General features: G+C 53.5%; 1 protein-coding gene and 1 non-coding gene across 3 annotated transcripts in view; both read right to left on the bottom strand.

Annotated features, from left to right (window-relative positions):
• Positions 1-2095: 2095 nt before the first annotated feature.
• Positions 2096-25163, bottom strand: part of AP1B1 (adaptor related protein complex 1 subunit beta 1) — a 52754-nt gene continuing 29686 nt past the window's right edge. The window contains exons 8-22 of one of the 2 annotated variants that reach the window (XM_063085808.1): positions 23641-23761; positions 23105-23200; positions 22004-22119; positions 21490-21655; positions 16240-16338; positions 15435-15694; positions 14611-14812; positions 13713-13733; positions 12997-13140; positions 8152-8297; positions 6193-6322; positions 5909-5993; positions 5083-5169; positions 4816-4970; positions 2096-3295 (exon numbers count right to left, since the gene is read on the bottom strand). In XM_063085808.1, the coding sequence (XP_062941878.1) occupies positions 3221-3295; positions 4816-4970; positions 5083-5169; positions 5909-5993; positions 6193-6322; positions 8152-8297; positions 12997-13140; positions 13713-13733; positions 14611-14812; positions 15435-15694; positions 16240-16338; positions 21490-21655; positions 22004-22119; positions 23105-23200; positions 23641-23761 (1903 nt within the window). In that variant the 3' untranslated portion in view covers positions 2096-3220. The remainder of the gene's footprint in view (positions 3296-4815; positions 4971-5082; positions 5170-5908; positions 5994-6192; positions 6323-8151; positions 8298-12996; positions 13141-13712; positions 13734-14610; positions 14813-15434; positions 15695-16239; positions 16339-21489; positions 21656-22003; positions 22120-23104; positions 23201-23640; positions 23762-25163) is intronic. The other variant, XM_063085809.1, reaches the window with a different exon arrangement.
• Positions 7493-7589, bottom strand: LOC134371412 (small nucleolar RNA SNORD125). The gene has a single exon (XR_010022835.1). It is a non-coding gene; the product is annotated as a small nucleolar RNA SNORD125 (small nucleolar RNA).

Below are 25163 nucleotides of genomic sequence, written 5' to 3' on the forward strand. Positions count from 1 at the left end.
TCTTGGGGAGAGGAATTAGAAGAAACAGGATTTTCACTTCTGTCTTTTGCATTTTGCACCATATGAAAGTATTACCTTTTCAAAACAAGAACTAAAATTTAAAATGTAAATTTTTTATACCCTTTGGTCCAGCAATTCTGGAGCTAGATCCTATGGCAATATTTGTGCCCATGAGCAAGGGAATTCACTGCAGCACTGCTAAGACTCGCAGAAGGTGGAAACGGCCTGAACACCCGTCCATCAGCAGGGGCTGCCTGATGGTGGCCCATTCATCCAAGGAATACTGAAGGGGTCTATTTGTACTGGTAGGGAAAGAGCTCCAGAATTACTGGCAGGTAAGAGAAGCAATGTACTGGCAGTGTCTAGGTGCTACTACTTGTTTAGTAAATATCTACATGGTTTTGCTTATACACATGCATAGAATATCCCTGGAAGAAAATCAAAATCTAGCAAAAATGTTTGCCTCTAGGGAGGAAAACAAAGGACCGAGGAAGGGACAAGAGTGAGAAATTTACTCTTTGTATGGCTAAGCTTACCATGGCCCAGAATCACTCTCCATAAAAACAAACACAAACCACTAGTTGAAGATTAAAAATGTAAAACGAGGTCATGCCACAGGGCTTAGAGTGTCTGGCACGCAGGGTGTTTATTGGACTCTCAAGAAATAACTGGTTGCTGTTGCTGAATTTCCTGACTGGCTGGGCCACATCAGGACCAGGGAGTAGTGACATGTGAGAGGGGGGCGAACAGGGAAGCTGAAGGGCACAGCGTTGGGCACAGATTGGATATCCCCTAAACCCTTTTCCTGAAGGATTGGGCCCCAAAGGTCGGTCCTGGGTGTTTGTTTTCGTGATGCGGTGACATAGAAAACAGCGAGCGTGAGGCCCTTTCTGCCTCAATTTCCCCCTTGTATATAGTCTCTGCAGTGTACGCTGGGTCTCATCATGCTGGGTGCTGTGTAGGTTGAAGAGGGACAAAATCACGGTAAGGTCCTGCCCACAATCATAGGAGTAAGCACAGATTGAATTAGAAGGGTCAACCCAAGCAGGTGTCTGATGAATGTCCAAGGCCCTCTGTCCGAACAGGCCAGCCTACCTTTCTCACCAGCTCTCCTCATGCCAGGTGGTTTGTCCTGGGCCTCCAGGTGCCCATCCTCACTCCAGTGGTGACAGCTATCCTACACTTGGGCTCTTCTGGCCTGTGGTGGAGGGTGGGGACATGAGGTTTTGAGGTCCCTGGATGACTGAGCTGGCAGGTTGGGAGGTGGGGGTGACCCCTGCAGCTGCTTCCCAGGCAGTGCACTCAGGGTGTCTGGGTCAGGGAGGCAGGCCACACGCCAGGCCAGGGTGACAGTCTCTCATCAAAGGCTCATCGCCCTACTCCTCTAGTTCCATGGCAGGGCGACTCCTGCTGCCTTTGGGCCCAGACCTTCAGATGAACGAGGGTTTTGCAGTCAAGGGCCTAGCTTGGTTCTAGACTCATGGTACAGCACAGCCACACCCCAGGAGTCAGAGGTGAGGCAGTGGAGGGTTAGGTGCCCCTCCCAATGCCAGCTTCCAGCAGCTCTGAAGGCAGCGGTGTGTCTGAGGTGGGCAGGGTGTGGGTGTCTAAGTGCAGACAGAAGTGGGGGCAGCTGTGCTGACGGGGCCCTCCCTTGGGAGCCAGACCAGGGGCCACACGGGGTGTCTGTCCTCGGTGGCAGCTGGCCCAGCTGCCTGCTATCCCCTCTCCTATGCTGGTGCCTACCTATCAGTGCAGCTGCTGCCACTCCCAGAAGCCTCCCAGATGGCAGGGAGTGGGGAAAACCAGAATGGGAAGGCCAGCCTCCTGGCCAGCATCAAAAAGCAAGAAGCGCCAGCTGGGGAGGGGTAGGATCGACAGCGGGAGAGTGCCAGGGAAGGCAGCAGACCCCAGAAATCAGTTTTCCAAGGACAGGACGGAGGGAAGGTGCTGCCTGCAGAGTGCCAGGAGAGAGGCTGCACCAGGCACACAGCTCAAGCCCTTGACCCTGGGATCCCCACAGCCCAGGATCCCCACCCAGAAGAGCCTCAGGACCTGACACACTGGCCAGGGACACAATTGATGTCATCATTTTTATTCATTTTCTCTTTTTGAAAATAAGAGTAAACATACAATATATATATTTTCTATTTATATATATTAGATATAGTCTCTGCAGGGGTCAGAAAACCATACCCGACCATGCAGAGGCAGTTTTCAATTCTGACATTTGGTGGAGGGGGAAAAAAGTGCCCATGATTGCCAAAAGCAGAATCTTTATTATTAAACAGCAGTAACAGGAAAACCTAATGCTCTGTCAAATGCAACTGAAACCCAGGAGGCCAGGAAGAGGGTAGTGGACACTAAAGAAAAACCCCAAAGAGGAAGCACGCCCACTTGCCCGCAGCCCCAGCGCTCCACCCTGTCTCTGCTCCAGGAGCCCGGCTCGCTGAGGGGATGCTGAGGAAGGTATCGTCGGCAGTGACTGTCCTCAGGGCCAGAAGTGGGGAGTAGGGAGCACTGCAGCTGCCAGGGGAGCAGGAGCACAAGTCAGGGGCTCTGGGAGCGAGTCAGCACTGGGGGCTGTGGCCCACAAGTGCCAGCCTGACGGATGCGGGGCGGGTGGTACAGGTCTGGGCTCCTCCGGCTCAGCTCTGCCCCTGTCGGCACCTATGGTCCCTGGAGCCCCAGACCCTGACAGAGCAGCTCTTCTGCTACCAAGGGGGCCCTCCCTGCACACCCAGAACAGGCTGGAAGGGCCCATCCTGCACCAAGTGGGCAGTGAGGAGGGTCTCTAATGCCAACCCGAGAGACTAAAGGGCAGGGCACCCGGGACTGGGAGCCCAAGGACAACTCCACACCCACCCTTCAGGCACAGGGAAAAGGAAGAGAAGTACCACGGGGCCTCTTGTCCAGCTTCTGCTGCCACTCTGGCTCTGTTTCCTTTGGTTCCCTCCTCACCTGACCCCAAATTTCAGTAGCAACAGAAGAGGGGTGGCCTGGAACATGGGTGCGCACGAGATTTCACCCAATGAGGGGAACTTCACCTGCCCCAAGGACCCAGGTGGGCGCTGCAGTCAGGACCAGGGAGCCCCCTGGGTGGCCATGAGCCCCACCCAGACCCTCCTGTGAGGAGGAAGAGGAGGAGGTGGATGAGCTGCCATCCCCTGGGGGCTCCTTGATGGGGCAGGCAGAAGGCTGGATGGGTGCTGGATGGACTTCAGTTCTTGAGGAGGGTCTCATAGGCCTGGTACACGTACTGGGACACCTCTGGTGCTCGACACTTCAGGGATAGCTGCAGGAGAGTGGGTCAGGGGAAGAGAGAGGTCATCCCTGGGGTCCTCTCTGGGAATGAATGCAAGGGGAAGGCAGGGAGAGCAGGAACCAGAAAAAACAGCATGGTGGCCTGGTAGCAGCTGTGGCCAGGGCAGATGTGAGGTAAAGAAGAGGGGGTGGCCGTGCAGCCAGCCAGGTGTGGACCAAATATACAGCAGCCCACACACCTGCTGTCAGCGCTGCTACTAGAGCCCTGCTGGCAAGCAGTGTATGTCACCCACCGAAGCTGCCAGGAGGGCCCGCCCCCACTATGCAGGGCTTTCAGCCCCCATAGCCTCTGGAGCTCTAGAGTACTCAGGACTGAAGCCTGACAGGAACTTTGGGGGAACACAGAGGGCGAGGGTTGCTAGGACCAGTCCTGGTTTCCTGCGTAGGAAGCAGACACGTTAGAGACTTCGCCTGAGCTCTGACTGTGGTTTGAGCCTTGAAGTTACAGGCACGGGGAGAGAAGTCACCCCCCCATCCCTACCACGCAAAAGCAGTTTCTAAAGAGTGCAATTAGGGAGGGGGGCATGGAGCTCAGCAGGTCAGCAGGGAGGCCCCTGGGGCTGCCCTGGCTCTCTTGCGAAGGGCTCCGTGCACAGTTTGTGTGTGGAAATGGTGGCCTCAGCTCCGCCATAGGGCCCCCTGGTTAGAAAGCATCGGGGTGTCAGCAGCCTGCCTGCAAGTCTGCCCAGCGTGAGTGAGGTGAAGCCAGGAGACGAAGTATGACAGGAGAGGTGGGGTGCACTGGCGCTGGGCCAGGCCAAGAGATGGGGTGTGCGAGATACAGCTGGAAGGGTGGAGGGGAAGAAGAAGAGAAAAGCAGTCTGCTAACCTCCAAGTCCTGTACCACGGGCACCAGCAGGGAAGGTGGACATGCAGCAACCAAACATAGGGAGACAGAAATTACCACCACCGCAGCCACCGCCACAGCCCCCAACCAACCTCAGTGCCAGTGCTGCCAGCGGGGCCCAGGAGAGGCAGTCTGGAGGGCCATGTCTGCCAGAGACTCGGGGTGCAGGAGAGAATCAAAGCACGGGGCATGGGCTGGAGGAACAACCTTGCATCCCACAAAAGCCATCTCCTCACTGGAGTCTGGCTCAAAGACCAGGAGGCATGGGCTGTTGGGAGTCCCAGCAGGGCACTCGGGCACTCGCAGAAGAGCAGGGCCAGCAGGGCCAGGGCCTGCGCTCAGCAATGCCACCTCCCCGTCAGGGAGGGCCCAAACAACTGTGCCACCTACAGGGCCTAATTTTACAGACTCTTCTAGTCCAACTTGCTGTTCTGGGACCTAATTTAGTGTCTTATCTGGGTAACTTGACAGGGTTGAGTTGGAAGCTTTCTAGAAAGGTCCCTTCCAGGGACAAAACTGATTCTCGTTCACTCCAGGCTCAAAGGGACCCTTGGCAGAATGTCCTCCATCAGAGCCACCCCCCTAGCCTGGGAGGGTGAGGAGGCAGAGGCTGCCCAGGGTTGCAGGGCGGGCAGGGCGCTCACCGTGAAGCTGGGGCTGCCTGGCTGGACGCGCAGCTCGGCCAGCACCCAGATGCCGTTGGTCAGCTTCAGGGACTGGTAGAGCATATCCTGGCCCTCCACGTTCCTCTTGGCGATGGTGAAGATGTTGCTGCTCTGCAGCTTGCTGCTCACAGCCTCTGGGGGTCAGATGGCCAGTTCAAGACTCACAGTCAGTACAGGGGAGGGCCTGGGAACCAGTGAGGGGTAGTGTGAGCTGGGGGCTGAGGGCGGGGGCTCAGGGGTCCTCACCTGCATTGAGGGGGCAGTCTCTGATCTGGAACTGGGCTTCATTCTCATTGGGAATATCCTTCCACGTGGCCAGGAACATCTGCCGGTCTAGAGGGTGAGCAGGTTGAAGGTAAGAGATGGGATCCTGATAAACCTGTGGCCTTTCAACAGCACTCAGCAGGAAATGGGGCTGGTCTTTTTTTTGGGTGGGTGGGGGGGCTCGTCTTTAATGTACCACCTGAAAGCTGAGGACAGGCACAAGCTCCTCCACAGCAGACCCTCAGCTCTGTGAAGGAAGCCACCAGTGCTGTTCCCAAATGACCCTGGGCTTCCCATCTCTGGGCCTGGTCTCCCCTCCCCACCGCACCTGTGCCTTCCTCCTCTGGCCCTGAGCAGCCTTCCTGTTAGGCACAACCCGCCCCACTGGGCTTCTGTAGTGAGCATGTGAGAGACGATGTGGGCCATGTGCTCCACGCAGCCTGGGGCAGCATGTGAGCAGCACAGAGACCGACAGCCTTCTCAGGGCTTCCAATCAGGGCACAGAGGCAATGACATCAGGCATGTGGCATGACTCGGGCTCCCTGTAGCCATAGGACAGGGCTAGCGGGTGAGCAGGAGAGCCTAAGTGAAACAGCTCTGCGTGGCATAGTCCACCTGCCAGGCCAGAGCAGGCCAGACAAGGCCTTAGGGGCCCCAGGAGTGTCCCTCATCCTGGGCTCTGTGGAGTGGGGACACATGGACTCCATCGTAGGGCAAGACAATCCATCCGTTCGTTCCTTGGTAAAGATACCACCGTGGCCAGGTACCCGAGCCACAGCCCCATCCCAGGGGCTTCCTCGCAACTCACCCATCTTCCCATCCTCCACAAAGAGGATGTGTAGGGGGTACAAGGTGCTGAAGTAGAAGACGTCAATGTTGTTCTTCACGGCCACCTAGGCACAAGGGGGTCCCCAGTCAGTTGCTGAGCAGGTTCTCTCACATGACCCTCCCCGGTAACCATGCCCCTTTGTCCCCCCCACCACACCCCCCACCTGTGGCCGGAGCGCAACCCCACAGACACAGCCCTCTGTCCTTCCCCTGGGGCTGGTGGACGGATAAGGACTGAGGTGCTTGGCCCTGCCCAGAACACACCTGAAGGTTGTTCAGAGGCTCCATCTTCATGACCGAGCCCACCGTGTTGAGAGGCAGGGAGATCTCCACTGTCTGGTTGGGGCTGAGTGGTGCATGGACCTGGAGGGGGGCGGCGGGGGCCAAGCCAAAGCTGGGGAGAGAGAAGCCCCCGCGAGGATGGCGGGGGGAGGAGGTGCTGACATGGGACAGACAGGTGGGCTCCTTGGGCTCCGGAGCTGGAGCAGCAGTTGGCACGGAGCCTCACCCAAGCTGTAGGCCCAGGACTGGCTGCATGCCTGAGGCCAATCTGTGTTCCTCTTTCTCCTCTGGGCTAGGCACGGGGCTGGCCCAGGGAAGCAGGCCTCGCCCTGCCCTGCTCTTGAGGAGCTCCTCCTAATACCAGGGGCCTGGTCTATGAACTTCTTCTAACTTAAAAGCTCTATGACTGTCCAAGTCTCTGCTGCCAATCCCAGGAGGGGGACTGACTATGACTGACCATCCCAAGAGAGATGCCGGGTTTGACGTCTGAGTCAGAACTGGGCAGGTCACAGCATGGCCATGAGGAGATTCAGAAAGCCCTGCTTCTCTGTAAAACAGCACACTGGCAAATGAGGAGGATCCCCATCAGTGTGAGAGACATCCCAGCACAGGGTCTTGGAAGGTAAGTCATACGGATTAGGACCATGAACTGGGTGCTCAGTATGCCCAGGCTGGGCATGTGATATTACACCAATTCCTATCCTTATAAAAGCAGAGACAGGTACACATGATCCCATCTTCCAGACGAGGACACAGTCTCAGGGTGGGGCAGGCCCATGCCCAGACCCTATGGGGTGAGTGGCACTGCTGAGAATCAGAGCTTAGGCTGCCTGACCCTGCCTGTGCTCTGCCCGTGATGAAAATCAGGCCTGCCTAGGACCCAGTGGGAAACAATGTGGAGAAACCCAGGCCCGCTTGGTGGCTTGGCACTCCAGGCTTTCCTGGGAGCTCCACCACTGCCTGCAGCATGACCTTGGGCAAGGAACCAGCCCTCTCTGAGCCCAAGTGTCATCACCTAAAAGGGGGTAAAGGCATAAATCGACTTTACTGGGCTGTCTAGTGGCTCAAGTGAGACAATACTCCGAAAGCCCTGGGCCCAGGGAGTGGTACCCAGGAAGTGTTCAACACAGTAAATGTGTTATGAGCAATCAGCGGGATCACCCCTGGGAGCGTGGAGCACTGCGGTGTCCTCTAGGGCCATCTGAAGGTATGAGGCAGGGCTGCCCCCAGCCTGCCTTGACCTGCCCAACAGTCAGGACCCACCAGCCCACAGGCTCTCCCTCAGGAAGCAGCCCCTTCAGTCAACTTCTTAGAGGTTCAGTTTGCTCATCACTAGAGCCACTCAGGAAGAAGGATCATCAGCAGGGGCTGCTTAGGTTTCCCAGAGAGCCCTGGCCTGGATAGCCCAATCCACGATGGTGACAGACAGGTGACCTTCCCCAATGACACAGTGTAGAGGAACCAGTGGGGGTGAGGCGCCTGGAGCAGCTACCATTCCCAGAGGCCCTGTCTGGTGGTTTGATCCTTTACCACAGAGGCTGGCAGGTAGGTCCACCCCCACCAGGCTTCTCAGAGCTGGTCCCTAAGACAGGAGCAACTCAGTTGTGAGAGGAGGGGGACGGGTCCTCCTGACATGTGGGATGCTTGCCAGAAGTGGACTCCTAGCTTGGAGCTGGGGATTTCTGTTTGTGAGACATTCCTTTGGACAGTGGAGGCAGGCAAAAACAAGGGGAGACATTCTCCCCTCCACACCATGTACTTTGGAGTCCTCATAAAGAAGGCATTGGAGGAAAAAAAATCACTGCTTTAGGGAGCTTTGGTTTTGGGCTGGTGGGGAACATTCACCCTCTCCAGAAAAGAGGAACCAGGCCCCTCGCAGCCTTAGCCCCTCCCTGCAGTCACCAGTGTGGACTCTTGGCACACCAGCCTCGGGGAGCTCACCTGTTGCGGTTGAACTGGATGGCGAAGTCAGTCATGACCTGCAGGGCCTTGTTGGTCAACTGCAGGTCCATGGAGATGGAGCCCACCTGCCGCGTGAAGGTGCCCGAGATCTCCAACCCCTTGGCCTTCATGGCCGGGAGCCAGACCTGGAGGGGAAGAGGGTGGGGAGGGGGCTGGTGTGTGCCTCATCCCCCAATCAAAACTCAACAGCCCACCTGAGGGTTCTTTTTCTCTTTCTCCTACAGAGGCGTCCCAGATTGACCACACCCGCCTTTACCACTAGGGGACAACCAGGTATATGGGAATGAGAGGGATCGTGCGGCCCACCTCGGGCCAGTGTAGCTGCATGGTGGAGCACAGGGGATGGGGAGGCACTTAGTGGGCTCAAGGGCTGACCTGAATCTTCAGAGGTCAATTAAGGAAACACTTAGGAAGTAGGCTGAGGAAGGGGATGAGCCAAGCAAGCCCTGCCAGCCTCCTGATGAGCCAAGGGCACAGTCCAGTGCCCAATGGCATCCTGGGCCTCAGCCAGAGCCCAAGGCCAACCTGGCTATCACAGCCTGTCCTTCCTTGCAGGAGGCAGGGGTGGCCTTTAAATTTAGAAACTGGTCTGACCAAGGACAGTACCTAAGAAGCCCCCTCACCTGGCAGACCCTCACCTGCTTGTTTGCCCTTGTCACTAGAGTCTCAGTTCAAGAGCTACCTCTTCTGGGAAGTCTGCCCTTCCCCATATGTGCACTCCAGTGACATGGTGGATAAACATGAGCCTGTGTGTCTGTCTGCTCTGCACCCAGTGAGCTCTTTGAGGGAAGGGCTCTGCTTTTCTCTTTGCATCCTTGGCTCAGAGCCCAGTGTGGAGCCGATGCTCAGGGAGTATTTGCTGAGCAAACAGCATGGATTATAGCCCTGCCTATGAAGGACACCCACTGGCATCATCCTACAGCCATGTGAATGCCTCTCAGGCCATTATTCTCATTGGACGGCTCACAGGCCCCTCGAGGTCATAAGGCTCAGGCCCCACTTGACAGCTTCCCCAAGTGCACCCAGTGTAAGCCAGGAATGGCAGAGCCACCAGGCACCAGCCCTCACCCTTCCTGACGCCCACTCCGTAGTCATTCAGCCCAAGGCCTGCCAACACTACCTTCCACACCTGCCTCTAGGGCCTCCACTCCCCTCCTTCTCCACAGGCACCACCAGCATCAGAGCCACCATCAGATTTTCCCTGGTGAGACAGCAGCTGCCTAGGTGGCTGCCCCAATCCCTCCCTCCCCCGTTTCCATAGCAGCTGGAGTCATCTTGTAAAATGCAGATCTGATCACATCACCCTGGAAAACCCAGTCCCACAGTGGCCTCCACAGCATGTTGCCCACCCCTTCCACGGGCTTGGCCTGCTGTGCTCCTGTGGACCTCACACCTGCTGTTCCCTCTGCTTGGAAAGTATTTCCCCATCCCACCCCCACCTTACTTGCTTAACCCTGAGCACCCCTTGTACCCCCTGAACAAATTTGTGAGGGTAGAAACCACCCAGCTTTAGTTTTCAGCTGTGCCCTGGCATGTAGAAAGCATTCAGAAGGCTGCTGATGGGCCAAGCCCGTGGCGCACTCGGTAGAGTGCTGCGCTGGGAGCGCGGCGATGCTCCCGCCGCGGGTTCGGATCCTATATAAGAATGACCGGTGCACTCACTGGCTGAGTGCCGGTCACGAAAAAACGACAAATAAATAAAATAAAATAAAATAAAAAAGAAAAGAAGGCTGCTGAACCTGACCTTGGGCACGGCTCCTTCACGGATGATTCCCCTGCACCCCATCCCCCGTCAGGCCTCCTTTCTCATTCTTGCAGAACTGGCTGTCTCTCAGTTGCCTGTGCAGCCTGTGCCTGACTGCTGTTGGCTGAGGGTGGGGATCTCATCTCGCTTGGTCACTGTGGGTTCATGGAGTCTAGCACAGGTCCTCACAGAACTAATCCTCAACATTTACTGGATGAACCAATGCACTGTCTCCACCAGCTGATCCAAATGCTTGAGAAACTCAAAGTTCTTGTACACAGAGTCTTGTCCTCTTGACCAGGAGTGCTGGAGAATGTATGTACCCCCACAGGCAGGTGGGAAAATGCACAAGGGATACTGATAGGTCGTTACAGTGTGCTAGGAAAATGCAGACAACCTACCTCCTGCTTCTCCAGAGACAGCGCACCCACATCCTAGAATCCTCCCCTCCTGTGACTAAGTTAGTGGGGAAAGTCCTTCCCATGTTGCAAGACCTCATCCTCCTCCAGGAAGCCTGCTCTGATGACTCCTGACTTGGTGATCCCTTCACCTCTCATTTCCAGCACTCACTGTTGGTAACTCACTGACCTCCACTAAGACAAGGCAGTGATAACATCTGGTAGAATAGACCCACAAGCATAGGGCTAGCTTACCCAGGGCCAGCTCCAGGCTTTATATTCCTAGTAACACTGCAGTGCCTGCAAAGGGCTTGCAGGAGTCTTTGCTGTTCTCTCACTCAGTCCCTGCCTTATGCCTGTGATCTTAGGTATTTAATGGGTAGGGGTCAGCCTCAAGCCTTGGTGTGGCTAATCCGTGTAATTAGTTAACAGAACATGTTTTATATCACGCCATGTATCCTATGTTCTCCTTGGTCCTGTTGATTGACAACTCATGACATTAAGGCAGGTGCACAGGTGGCTCTCAAACACTTTGGGGCATAACACACAGGGGCCTGGAGCAGAGGTTCTGTGCCACTGCCCTGCATTCAGTTCCAGACTCTGTCACTTATCAGCTATGTGACCTTAGGCAAAAGCACTCCAATTTTTCAACTGCGAAAGGGAATAACAGCACCATAAGGGAGGTGCTGGGAGGATGCAGTGGGATGATGGCTGTGGAAGGCTTGAGCCATCCCCTGGCACGAGTGTGTGCAGCTGCTACTATCAGAGCTATTGTCTGCTTTGTGCTTCTTGGGGCCCAGACCCAGTGGGCTCCAACCACCACCACTGCCGGGGGTGCTGGCACACTGTGGGTGAGGCTAGGTCAGGGAAAGGGAGGTGCTGGCTCATGGTTCCCTAGTCATAATGGAGATGACACCGTGCCCTTGAAGCCAGCCATGTCTTACTCTGGGGAAAGGACCCCAGACGAGAGAGGGGCTCTGACTGGGAATGGAGCAGCAGACAAGGCTTCTGACCTGAGTGTTGTGAGGGGATGAGGCCCGATCTGTGCCCTCTGGCAGCTTCCTTGGTGCTGAAGATGCTGCCCACACTGTGATCTCCTTAGTGCTAGGCCTCCAAGTTCTCACCCCCAAACTTGGCTCTCCTTCCCTCAGCCCCGCCCCCTCCCATGTCCCCATCTCAGCACCTCCTCTAACCCCATGTCTCAAGCCAGAAACACCCCACCTCCAGCCCCCTATCCTGCCACTCCTACCACCCAGGGAGTACTCCAGTCCAGCACTGGTCTCCACCCCAAGAGACACTCAGCTGTTCCTGCCACAGTCCCCTTCTTGGGCTCTGTCCTGCTCCTCGCCTTCCCCGGAGCCAGAGCTGTCTTTCTCAAGTGCAAATCAGACTGTCTCATCACTCTGCTTAAAACCTTTTAATGGCTCCTGCTGTGCCAGAATCAAGAGCACACACTCAGCCTAGCCCTGCCGATGCCACCAGCTTCCTCCGTTGCCAGTCTCCAGTTTAGCCAGGACTCTCAGGGGTGGTACCACACTCGGGAGCACAGTGGGCATCTGTGGGGCATCTTCGGGTGGCACAATGTGGGGGCACTACATTAGTGGGCTTTAGTCAGTGTGCTGGGGCATTGTGCCATAAGGACAACAGTCCTCACAACGAGCAAATGTCCTATATCCTTTGAGTATTTTCTATATGGTTTAATCTACCCTGAAATTTCCAGGAACAGCATTAACTATCATGAAAGTCAAGGGAGGCCTGTTCTCTGCCTTGTTCAGAACTTTACTGGGAGCCAGTTGCCATTTCAGAAGCTAATGGCACCACTGGTCACACCATTCATGGTGACCAAGCTGCAAACACCATCTGTAGCTCTCACAGTCACGGCGACTCTCTGCACTGCTACATACACCTGACAACTTTGTAGTTGCTTCTGGGGCAGTGGGCAATGCTATCAGTTTACAACATTGAAATGTATACTTGTATTCTCTCCCTTTTTATAGTTCCTTTATGCAGTGATAGCATCTGATTACTTTTGAAATTATATGTGTAGGTAAGTTATATAGTCCACCAATTTCATTTAAGGATAGGAAAGGGGTACTGTAAAATGCTTATTAGAAATGAGGGGCACTTAGGGCTGGCCCTTGGCTCACTTGGGAGAGTGTGATGCTGATAACACCAAGGCCACGGGTTTGGATCCCTATATAGGGATGGCCAGTTAGCTCACTTGGGAGAGCGTGGCGCTGACACCACCAAATCAAAAGTTAAGATCCCCTTACCGGTCATCTTTAAAAAAAAAGAAAAGAAAAGAAATGAGGGGCACTGGGCCTGACAGCACTGAGAACCACTGCTCCAGTTGGAGAGGACCTCTGCCAGGCTCTCCTTCACTTCCAGGCCTTGCCACAGGTTGCTCCCTTATTCCCATGGCTGCAGCCCTCTCTCCCTGCTTTTGCTCAGCTAATTCTGACTTATCAGCAGGCCCGAGCTCCAGTGTGCCCTTCTCTGGGAAGTCTTCCCAGGCTCCACCAAGCTGCCTTTTCTCCTCTTCCTCTGTGCTCCCAGATCCCCAACCTGCCCTCATCAGCACTGGCCTGAGGTGATTCCATGGCATGGGCCAGTTAAGGAGCACACACGTCAGTCTCTAGAGCTTCTCTCTGCTCCTGCCATGAGAGAAGGCGAGGTACTTACTGCTTTGGGGGCCACATATGATCCTGACAGGGTGCCCACGCCACTCGTCAGGTCAAAGAGGTCACTTAGGCCACTGCTGATGGGTGCTCCTAGGTTAGCTGGCACTGCTGCTGCTGGAGGTGCCACGAAGTTGGTGCCCCCAATCTGGAATGGAAGGGAGAGAGGTCAGAGGCAGGGACATCAGGGGCCAGGGATGAAGAAAGCCACCTGGCTCTAGAAAACTGGGGGATGGGGGAAAGACATCCTTCCACATCAACTCTAAGTTGCAGAAACAGAACACAGTGAAGTGCATGAAGAGAGGCTGAGCCCTCCCATGCCCTGCGGGCCTTGAGCCTTAGCAGTGACCTCTGGGAAAGGGCTGAGGACACTCCCAAAGTAACACTCAGCCCATGGATAAAAGGGGGACTGAGACACACTACTGGGTGGAGATGTGCTAAGCAGATAGGAACTCTCCTTCCAGGATATCAGAGAGGGCTGGCGATCCTCAGGAAGACAAGGCTGGGGGTGGTGAGGATAGGATAGATAATTCATGGACATGGGGCCCAGTGGCAGCTGGACACTGGGCTGTCAAAGCAGAGGCTGCCAGGACACTGGACCAAAGGCCAGGGCTTGGCAGGGAGGGACTGCTTTGACATCATCTGCCCGTTGCGATGCTGGGCCAGCGCTCTCAGGCGGAGCAGGGACAAAGGCTTGGTGACACAAGGGTTGAACCGTACCCCTTCAGGCTCATCCCCCATCTCCAAGCAGAAGCAGGCAGGGTGAAGAGAACAGTCAGCGACATGCAGAAAGAAGAGCCAGGAAAGAAGACAGAGAGAGACAAGAGAGAGAAAGGGAAAGAGGGAAAAGATTAGTCAACTGCTACTCCATCCAAGGGGAGTTTGGTACAAGGTGTGCCAGGGCCTGAAAAGGCCCAGAACTCTCATCTCTGTGAAAGGCACAACCCCCTATGGCTTTACCCCACCACTCCACGTCCTGTACCATAGCCCTTCCTAGCTTTGCTCTAGCAGTGTTGATCGCCAGACTCCTGCCCTGAGGGGCAACCTTGGGGACCTGAGCCAAGCATGGCTAAATGAAGGGGCACAGCTGCCCCAGAAGCCCCAGGGAGATACCCAGGCCATCCTCACCACTCCTCTCTCTACAGAGGAGGAGGAAAGGTCTGTCCCTGACCCCTCATGGGCCTCTGTCAGATAGGCCAGCTGAATGCTGTCCCCAGCAGGTGTAGCAAGAGGGTAAGTGGATGCTGGTCTGGTTCCTCAAAGCCAAGAATGTCCCAGCTTTATAGGATAAAGGCAACTTCAGCCGGAATTGTAGGAAAGGGCTAGGATTGGCCCCAAACTGCCCCAGGTCTCCTGGGACTCAAAGTTCCAGAGAGGAGGTTGAATCCTCTGCCACTTAGCAGCTCTGCTATCTGGGAGGGAAGGTTGCCTGATCTCTCTAAGCCTTGATTTTCTCCTCTGTGAGGAGGGAGCTACACATCAACTCCCAGGGCAGATGGTAAGGACTCAACATAATGTACTCAGGCACCTGACCAATGTCTGGCATAGAAGGGGAGCTCAGCAATAGCTCCTCTAAAGATCACTGACAGCATCACCTAGAGGGGGGCCCAGGACATACCAGGCTGTCAAGGCCACCGCCAAGAAGGTCCACAGCTCCCATCTGCACTGAGGAGGTGGCCAGGGGTGGGCCGCTCACTGGGGGGCCGAGGTCCAGGTTGAGGAGGTCGCCCAGCAGGTCACCTTGGGTGGGGATGACATCTGGCTGCTCACCAGGGGGTGCTCCAGCAGGGGCTGTCTCTGGGCTCTCCGTGCTCTCGCTCCTGCCAGGACACGGAAGATAGAGGGTCAGCAGGCTGGGGGTATTGGGATGTCTCAGAAGGTCAAAGAGACCAGACTCCAGGATCCTCCTCATACAGGCACTGGGTCTCCTTGCTGTTCCAGACAGTGCTGTCTGTATGATCCCTTGGCCTCCCCATTCCCACATCTGATCTATCTCCTAGGCTCTCCATGGGGATGAGTGAATGTACAGGGCCGTCTGTTTCCACTCCTTGGCCCATATTAAAGAGAAAACTGGATGCCAGTCCCCGGAGGACTATGCAACCAGGCCAAACCAACCACCTGGAAGCAGCAGAGCAGGCAGCAAGAACAGGCTTGGGAACTGGATCTGAGCCTCAGCTCTGCTAGCTGTGGGGTCCTGGGGCAGTCATTCAAGCTCTCCATGCCTTCTATCCTCATCTGTTAACTGGGGACATTTTCTCTCAGAGCTGTTGCTAGATGAAGTCATCTAGTGAACACCTAGTGTGTAGTAAGCCCTGACTAAAGGTTGCAAGTATCTGATTTCCTTAGACCCAGGCCTGAGCTGTGCTGCTGAACTGAGGAGGCAGACGGGAGGCTCAGGCTGCAGACGGGAGGCTCAGGCTGCAGCCGGCCGGTTTCACTCACGAGGCGGCGCGGGGTGGCAGGCTCTTGTGCGCCACACCCCGGCCCCCCTCTACAAAGGTGCTGGGTGGCTTGTGGTAGACAGAGGCCAGCGTGCCGATGTAGCAGATTAGCTCGTCCAGCAGCGTGGGCTCGATGAGGTCTGTCTCTTCAGAGATGAGTGGCTTCTCAGCCAGCACCACCTCCTTGGCAGCCACGGGGTCCGTGGAGAGCAGGCGCCAGTAGATGTAGCCACGGTCTCGCAGGTCTGGGTTATCTGAGTCCTTAGCGGGGTGATGAGAAGTCCATGAGACAGAGTAGAGAGACCACGTGAGAGGAAGAGAGGAAGGGGTCCTGCAACCCTGTGACCCAGGTATGGTCATTGGGCTGGCCGATAACAGCAACCCTGGGCCCTCCACGAGCCTGTCCCTAAACCACTTAACTGGACATGTCCCAGCCCTGGGCTCATTCCCCATGGTTCTCTACTCCAGCCAGCCTGCTGTAGGCCATGCCCTCTCCTGTTGCCATTCTCACCTGCCCTCCATGGTCTGCCCTCCCTGCCCCAATACAAGCCCCCCAGTTCCCATGGGCCTCCGTCTCCTCCCTCATCTCTAGTCTGTCTCACCTTCACCACTTGAACCCACTTGGTTTTGATTTGTTTGTGACTCTGAGCTCTCTGAAGGCAGGGATCTTAGATTTCTTGGGCCAAATCCCCAAAGATGCCAGTCTTGGGAGTGGTACTGGCTCCTAGGCATGGCTCTTTGGACCAAAGCTCCCCTTGCTGGAGTGAGGGCTGTGCTGGGCACAGCAGGGAGGCTGGGACACCCACCTGAGTGGCCAAGCTCAGGACCTGCTGCACCAGCTCCTGAGTCTCTGTTGGCTTCTTCAGAAAGAGTTTCACAATGGCTGTCAGCAGCTGCAGCTGGACCTGCAGGGAGACAGAGAGCTGATGAGAAGGAAGGGTGGGCTTCATCGGGGGATGACAGGAAACCAGCTGAGGGCTTGAGGAGGAAAAGTGTGTTCAAAGTTGCCGGAAGCCCAGAACAGCTTTTCTGGGTGTGGGGTAGGCCACGGAACACAGGCTGAGGCTGGCAGGTGTGTCAGTGATGCTGAGCAGCCCAGACCTTGGCATTACTCCATCAGAAAGGGGATGAGCACTGCACTATCTGGCAAACTCAGGGAGGCTAGGGGGCTGTGGCCCAGCCCTAGGGTCCTAGAAACCTGTCAGAACACTTGGCCTCATGGCATCATGAGAAGCTCATAGTATAAAAAGGCACCATGCACAGCTGATATGCTTCTTAAAGGGGCCATCTGTCAACAAGTGGCGACAGTGCCATCAAGGCCCGGGGACCTCAGTAGGGACCACTAAGCCAGCCTGCCATGAAGGAGCTGTGCTTCTACCAGACAGCAGGAGCCATTCCTGCCAGGCTCTCCACCAGCCCGCACCTTTCACCTCGACATGCCTGCTGCCCTCAGCCTGGCCAACACCTCCTCATCCTTGGCTCCCATGCTGACCCTGCCCCAGCCCCCCGTGCTTCTGCAGCCTTCTCCACCCCCATCACTGGCATCACCAGTTGCCAGGCTGTCGTGAGGCACTGAGTTCCCTCTCTTGCTCACTGCTTTATCCCTAGTTACCACTCAGTCTAGTGCCTGGAGCATAGCAAGTACTTAACAAATACTGGCTGACTGAAAAAACATCTATGCAAGAACAATTTTCTGCACACAGTCCTTCCTTAGCCACAATCTCATTTTTGTCAGCCCAGGGACAAGAGGGCAGCCTGAGGCTCCAAGAGCCATGGTAGCACCAGAAGCCCATGGTCTGTGCCAGGGCCAGGTCTGTGGCAGGAGCAGGAGTGGTGGTGCAGGACGCTCAGTAGCAGCAGTGCCTGTGGCATCTCCTGGGCCTGTGCAGCAGCAGGTGCTCATAGAAACGAATGGCTCAATGATCCTGATATGCAGGGCAGGCTGACAGTGCAGGTGGGATGGAGGGAATGGATCTGTTTCTAGGGTTAAATGATCCAGACTCTTGTGATCTTGTTATGCATGGGCCAACGGCAGAGTAGCAGCTTCCAGACCTGACTCCAGCCCCTGGCTGGGCGGCTTATGGGAAGTCATTTCCTCTCCGTCTGTGAAGGAGAGGTGTGGCCTGCTTCTGGGGGTTCTTGTGAACTTTGAAAATGGCAACTTACAGCAGCTTACTTGGAGGTAGAGTCAGATCACACCTCATTTGAACTCTGGTTCTATAACTTTCCAGCTTGGCGACCCTGGACAAGTCATTTAACTTCTCTGGGTCGCTTTCCTCTTCTATAACACAGGTATGGGGACTGGTGGGTTAGCTCAGTTGGTTAGAGTGTGGTATTATAACACCAAGGTCAATGGTTTGGATCCCCTTACCAGCCAGCTGCCAAAAAAAATTAATAATAATAAAATGAGTATAATTCCTCACAGGATTAATGGGAAGAGTCAATGAGACACAAATGTAAAGAACCTATTATGCATTCTGCTCAGTACACAACAGCCACCCTCATTGCCATTGTAACCCCCACTACCACCACACAGGGACTCATGAGAAGCTCTCCTCCACCCAGTCAGCTGGCTGCCAGAAATCATCCGTCAATGGCACATCTGCTGTGCTTCATGGTCAGGTTGCCTCAGTCTCTGCTGCCAGAGCATGCTCTGGCCACCAGCCAAGGCCCCGGATCAGCTCTCCGCCCAGCTCCCCCCAATACATCGATGCCTCGTCTGCCTGCATACTAAAGGCAGCCCCTCCACAATGATGCCACTGCCCTTGCCACCCAGACAGGCTGGGCTGATGTAGCACCTTGGCCTAGGAGCCAAGGATGAGAAGGCTCAAAGGGACAATCTAAAATGAGTTCCAAAACTGTAAAGCACTGAACAAGTACTCTTAAAAGAGCTTTCAACTGTGTTGTGAACCCAGGACGCAAAGGGAACAGGCCACCCAATTAAAACACTACCACCATCCAGCTATCGTTTACTGAGCACCAGAGTGAGTACTTTATACACAGCATCCAATAATCTTTGCAATAACCTTGGACTAGAGACAAGGAAACAGGCTCGGTGAGTTTAAGGAACATGCTCCGGGCCATACAACAGGGGAGGAGCCTGGATTCAAAACTTCAGAGCCCTGTTTTTATTCCCAAAACTAGGCTCCTGGTTCAGCTTCCTCTTGTCCGACTTCTCTAATCCTGTCTTCTTAGCTGGCTTAACTGACAGGGAAGAGGCTGCAGAAGATTAACTCTAATATGTGGGCAGAAACACACCCCTCCAGGACATCCTCTGCAGTGATCCCAGGCAGGATTGATAGCAGGGGCAGAACTCGTCACAGGCCAGGCTGTGCTTCCATTGTCTTTGCTCACCCACCATCTATTCTGTCTTCTGGTAACAGAAACACTGGCCTTCCTTCAGAGAACTACCCATCTCTCTGTCCCTTTCAATCCACACAGACTGGGACCAGCACCTGAGAGGCCTGGCTAATAAGAGTCACAGCAACTGACTCAGGATGATACAAATAGCCCCTAGGGTTTTTGCTGGAACTACCTGGGGGAGTTGTTTAGCTGTATAGAGTAGCCTGGAACTGTTGAGCCCTTGCAGCCCCCACTTGTAGAAACCACCCCAGGATCGCAGAGACACCCCAATGCCATCATCTGAGTACCCTCAGCCTGGTGTGCAGGAAGAGAGCATACTACCTAGACTTGCCAGCTATGGGAACTAGTCAGTCCCTTTTTTGGCCTGGATTGGTTTGCTTTTGAAAGCAGTTCTGACCCAAACCAATACTGCCATTAATGAGTGCTTATCATGAGCTGGGAATGTTTTAAGAACATTACACAAAGCATCCCATTTAATTTTCACAGCAAGGAGATGAGGGAAAGCCTAACAGTTCTTATTTTACAAATGAGGAAACTGAGGCTCAGAGAGGTAAAGGGATAAGTGTAAAGTGACCAAACCAGGCAGGGGCAGAAGAGAGGTGTGGACTGTATTATCTCCAATTCCAAGGCCCACGCTTGGACCCACTGGGTTACATGGCCCCTACTGGGCAGCTAAGATTTCTGTGCTCATAACAGACTTTTTAAAGGCCCATATGCATGAATGGACAGTTCCCAGTTTCCAGAAAAAGGAATATAAATGTCAAGATGCTCGACCTCACTCACAACAGAAATGCAGGGCTGGCCAGTTAGCTCAGCTGGTAAGAGCACGCTGTTGTAACACTAAGGTCAAGGGTTTGGATTCCCATACTGGACAGCTGCCAAAAAAAAAAAAAGGAAATCCAAACAAAACTACACCGAGGTACTCCCTATTATCCCTCACACTGGCAAAAACAAAGTGTGAGGATGCCCTAGGATGGCCAGGAGCTAGGAAAGCGCCATCCCACCATCTGAGATGGGAGTGTAAACTGGTACAACCTATATACCAATCCAGCAGTACTGACCAAAATCTCAAATGCACGTGCCCTTTTACCCAAGCACTCTGCTTCTAAGAATTTATCCTCCAGTATACTTGCAGGTGTGCATTACAAATTACTCAGAGTGGGGCTGGTTAAAAGAGCAGAACACTGGACACCTAAATATCCATCAAGGGAGGCTGGTTAAAAGCATAAATTAATAATGCTATGGCCTTCAGATACACTCATATTTTTAAGGGGAAAAGGCACGGCACTGTAAAATTTGAATTTGCATAGTATGCTACCAGTGCTGTTTAAAAATAAATGATCAAGGGTTCAGATTCCCATACAGGCCAACCACCCCAAAAATAAATAAATGAATAAAAATGAAAATAAATGAGAGGGAAATGTGTGTATATATATATAAACACACACACACACAGAGTTGATCCTCATTATTCACTGAGTCCATATTTGTAAATCTGCGCACTTGTAGCCCCCAAATCAATACTCACAGCGCTTCTGTCATTTGCAGATGTGTGCAGAGCGGTGAAAACTTTGAGTTGCCTGATATACACATTCCCAGATGAGGTCTAGCAAAGCAACACTCTGCCTTGTTATTTCACCTACCATACTGTAAAAAGGGATCCTTTCCATGGTCTATTTTGTGCCACGTTTTTCACATTTTTGAGCCCTTTGTTGGTGTTTATTTTTTATTTTTTATTTTTTTTAAGGATCCGAACCCGTGGCCTTGGTGTTATCAGCACTGCACTCTCCCGAGTGAGCCACGGGCTGGCCCCCTTTGTTGGTGTTTAAAATGGCCCCAAGTGTAGTACTGAAGTGCTGTCTAGTGTTTCTAAGTGCAAGAAGGTTGTGATGTGCCTTACAGAGAAAATACATGTGTTATGTAAGCTTCACTCAGGCATGAGTGATATGCTGTTGGCCATGAGTTCAATGTTGATACACCACTACATATATTAAATAAGGCGTCTTTAAACAGAAACACACATAAAACAAGGTTATATATTGATTGGTTGACAAAAACGTTGTGTCCAGAGGCTCATAAGAACCTAACTATATTTCTCCTAGGACCAATGGTCCAGCACTCACTAATTCAATGTTTACAGTGACTACAGGACATAAGTACCACGAATAATGAGAATCGACTGTGTATGTGTATGAATGTTTATATGTGCATATGAATGTATGTAGGGTGTGTGCGTGTGCGTGTGCGTGTGCGCGCGTGTGTGCGTGTGTGCACGGGTACATTACTAAACGAACTCTGGAAGTCTCCAAGAAACCAAGAACACTGGTGACCTCTGGGAGGACAACGGGTGGCTGGGAAAGAAGTAAGAGGGAGACTTTCCCTATATATCCTTTTGTACCTTTTCAGTTTTGAGCCATGTCAATGTATTACCTACCTAAAGATAAATATAAAATTAAAACAAAACCAGAAACTTCTGCCTGCCTTCTATGCACACCACTACAGACTGTCTCACAAGTCCCCTTGAGGTACCACAGTCAGGGAGGAAAAGGGACCACATTTATCACCCATTTGTCACTCATCTGCCTATCTACACTGCCAATACAGTATCAGGAGGGGAGGGCTCCAGGGCAGGATGGGCCCCCGCGGCCAGTCATGCCCCGCCCTGGCCCGAGTTGGCCCCGCTCTTCAGTCACCTGGGTGCTCTCGTCATGGAAGCCCTCGAGGAAGCTCTCCAGCAGCTCATCCGCGTTGTCAATCCGCTCGGCATACTCGCCCACGATCCAGATCATAGCAGCCCGGGCCTCAGGCTCATCCAGGGAGTCCAAGTTCTCACACAGCGTGGCAATCACGCTCTCATACCTGGGAGACCAGGGCACAGCTGGAACATGAGCACCAAAGGAGCCTGGGCAACCTGGGGGAGGCTTGGCAGGGGACTAGAGCGACAGGCAGCTGCCCCCGAGACCCTGAGAGGTGGTAAGTAAAGGGAATTTAAGTTTTATCTATTATATTTTAGCTCTTTTTTTGGTCTGGGAAGCAGAGGAAAGGCAGCTCAGGGGAAATAAGAAAAAACAGAGGGTTTCTTCTGAGAATGCTGCTTGCAGCAGAGAAGTAAGGAAGAGGGGAGAAGCTCCTCTTTCTCGTTCTTCTCTACCATCTGTCCCGAAGCAGAGCCAGATCACCCTTTCCCTGGGAGGCGTGGGCACATACTTGTTGGGGTACTTGCGGAAGATGTCCTTAATGACCACGATGGCTTCCTGGACCACGTAGTTTACCTTGGTCTGGATGAGATCAAGCAGTGTGCTCACACAGCGCTCTGCAGATTGCTGTGTGGGAGGAGGAGAGTGTGGGCAAGGTCTCTGTACTGCATTTCAAATAGAGCCTCTCATGACCACGCCTTGGCCAAGGACTCCAAGTCACTTGGTGCCCACCTTCCTCGTCACAGATGGAGAATAGGAGAATGCTCTCCCAGACAACAGAGGAAAAAACAAGATGGAGTAGAAGGTGGAGGCAGAGCTCCTAAGAATAGAGAGGGCCCTTGGAGCTCCTCCAGCTAACCCCTGAGGGCAGAGTGGCTATGCTCCAACCTCACCCCCACTCTTTTACTTGTTTCATAAAATGGGCTCCTGTGACCAAAACACTCAAAAAGTCTCTGTTTGGACCAGCCCTTCCACCTTTATTCCCACACACTGTGCTAATGGCCTGGTGGGAAAGATTTCTCAGGACAGCCATCACAAGCGCCAAGGGGAAAATGCCTCAAGGGTCTGGGCTGGGGGTTATAGCTGTCCTGGGATACTCTAGCCACCACTGGACCCATTTTAAGGTGAGTCTGGCTCAGTGATCAAGGAACATCTCCACAGGCAGAGAGTGGCGGGGAATGAGATGCCAGGACACAAGGGTCTGGAGCAGCCCTGGGAGCTTGTAGAAAGAGGCACACGGGCAACTGAACTATGATATGTGCCAATACGTTCAACAGGCAGAGACCCTGCCCCAAAGCTCCATGAAGTGAAAGCTGAGTCTAGCAGGTCCACTGCAAACTTGTTGCTGCTCCATCATCTTAGCTAAGGCTGCAGGAGAACCATGATTATGATGGGTTCCTTTCATCTGCAGCAACTCAAAGGCCTATAGGAGACTACAGAGTGAGAAGGAGCCCAATCAGATCTGCACAATGGGTGCCCTGGGCGCTCTAGTGGTGACTCTCAGGCTGTCCTAGACCATGAACAGCTGGTAGATTCTGCTACAATCAGACCGGTTTCCTGATTTTGGCTCTTTTTCCCTCCCCTGGTCAAAGACAGAGCCCCAGAGGCTCACCTCCACCTTGATGGCACAGCGGCCGATGGCACGCACAGCCTTCCGTACGAAGTCCACATCCACTTCTGTCGCGTACTCTTTCAGCTCCGCCAACACCTGTGGCCCAAGAAAAGAAGAGGTTGGAGGGGATCTGACAGGACAACCTCTTAAAACATCGCTAGGCAGTGGGTATTCACAGAGCCCTAGAAGGATGGGATTCTGCCTCCTGCTCAAGATGGAAGGCCCTAGGGAGGGAGAGAGCTGTCAGGTGCCCCAAAAGAAAAACAGGGAAGGATTAGTTGGCATAGATGGACAACTCTTGTTTCAGGTTGATCTAGCTACACATCCAACTACCACTTTTTAATGGATGGATGACGACAGGTAATAATAGGGAGAACATTCTTTAGTAACAAATAGCAGTTTTTTACTTGCCTACAAAGCCCATGCCTCATGCTAAACACTCTTCATGAGATGAACTGTTAACAGTGAGATTGGGTGGTTGACCCAGAGACCACAGCTTATTGGTTGTGGAGCCCTGACCACCACACACTGCTGACCTGGGCGATGTTGGCCTGGGATGCTAGGCGGATCATGATGTCCAGCTTCTCCAGCTTCACATAGATGGGGTCATTGTATTTCACGAAGAAGACCTTCATCTCGTGCTTCAGGATCTCAGGCCTGGTGGTGGGGCAGGATGCCCAGAGAGCAAAAATCAAGGCAAGGTTTTCTCCCTGTGAGAAAACCCCTCCAAGGGCCGGCCCGTGGCTCACTTGGGAGAGTGTGGTGCTGATAACACCAAGGACACGGGTTTGGATCCCTATATAGGGATGGCAGGTTAGCTCACTTGGGAGAGCTGACAACACCAAGTCAAGGGTTAAGATCCCCTTACCGGTCATCTTTAAAAAAAAAAAAAAAAACCCTCCACATTTGTTGGGACATTTCTGGGGTCTGAGGTGGAGCTTGACCTCTGCGAAGGCAGAGTCACTGCTGTAGCTGCACCTGCCTGGGCAGAGGGCCCACTGACCGGCCTGAGCAAGGTTTGGACTGGGTGCTGCATGTCTGACCACATCACAGGAAGGGAAGAGGGAGTAAAGCAAGAGACAGTTCACATTTGAGAGGCAGCAGGCACCATGTGACGGGCTTGGGAATCAGACAGATCTCGGTCCCAATCCTAGCTTGTAACCTCAGGCATGTTTCCTCGCCCATGAAATGGAAATGAAGTGTTATGATTGCAGGCCTGAGTCAGCTAGTCTCAGAAAGGCCTGGCACGTGGGAACTCAGATTTCAGTGAAGTTCTCACTTCCCTAAAAGATAAAGGTGATTAACTGTGCTTAAACTATTTGTATAAATAATTTGATTTATGCTGAACACCTGCTTTCCTTCTGGGAGTCTGGAATTTCGGTAGGTCCCCCCAGTAAAAACCGTGGATGCTAAGTCTCAGATAGGCTTCCCTGGGCAGAAACATTACACATGTTGCTGCATTTTGTTGTTAGGGGAGGACTGTGCTCTGTGTGACTCCCCCATTGGAGGGAGCATAAAGAGGCCTCTCATGGATTCCTCCAGACTCTACCTGAGCCTTTCTCCCTTATGATCCAGGTGCATATCAACACTACACGGCTCTAAGAAATCCTAGCCATGAGTATAACTATAGCTGAGTCCTGTGAGTCCTGTTAGTGAATCCCTGAATGTGAGGTTGGTCTTGGGAACCCAGACATAGAAACCTACACAACAGGCCTGCTCTGAGTGTTAGGCATGAAGCATCTAGCATGACTGATGCCCGCTTCTTAGAAGGCACTGGCTAGGCAGGAGCTGTCACCAGCAGAGCCCTTCCACATGCATCATTGCTCCTCCCTCAAAGGCAATACCCTTCTGCCCTCAACTGGCACCACCACCTCATTTTTCTTTTTTTCTTTTCTTTTCTTTTCTTTTTTTTAAAGATGACCGGTAAGGGGATCTCAACCCTTGGCTTGGGGTTATCAGCATCACGCTCAGCCAGTGAGCTAACCGGCCATCCCTATATAGGATCCGAACCCATGGCCTTGGTGTTATCAGCACCACACTCTCCCGAGTGAGCCACGGG

This window comes from Cynocephalus volans, chromosome 2 (genome assembly GCF_027409185.1).
Source record: "Cynocephalus volans isolate mCynVol1 chromosome 2, mCynVol1.pri, whole genome shotgun sequence".
Lineage (NCBI taxonomy): Eukaryota > Metazoa > Chordata > Mammalia > Dermoptera > Cynocephalidae > Cynocephalus > Cynocephalus volans.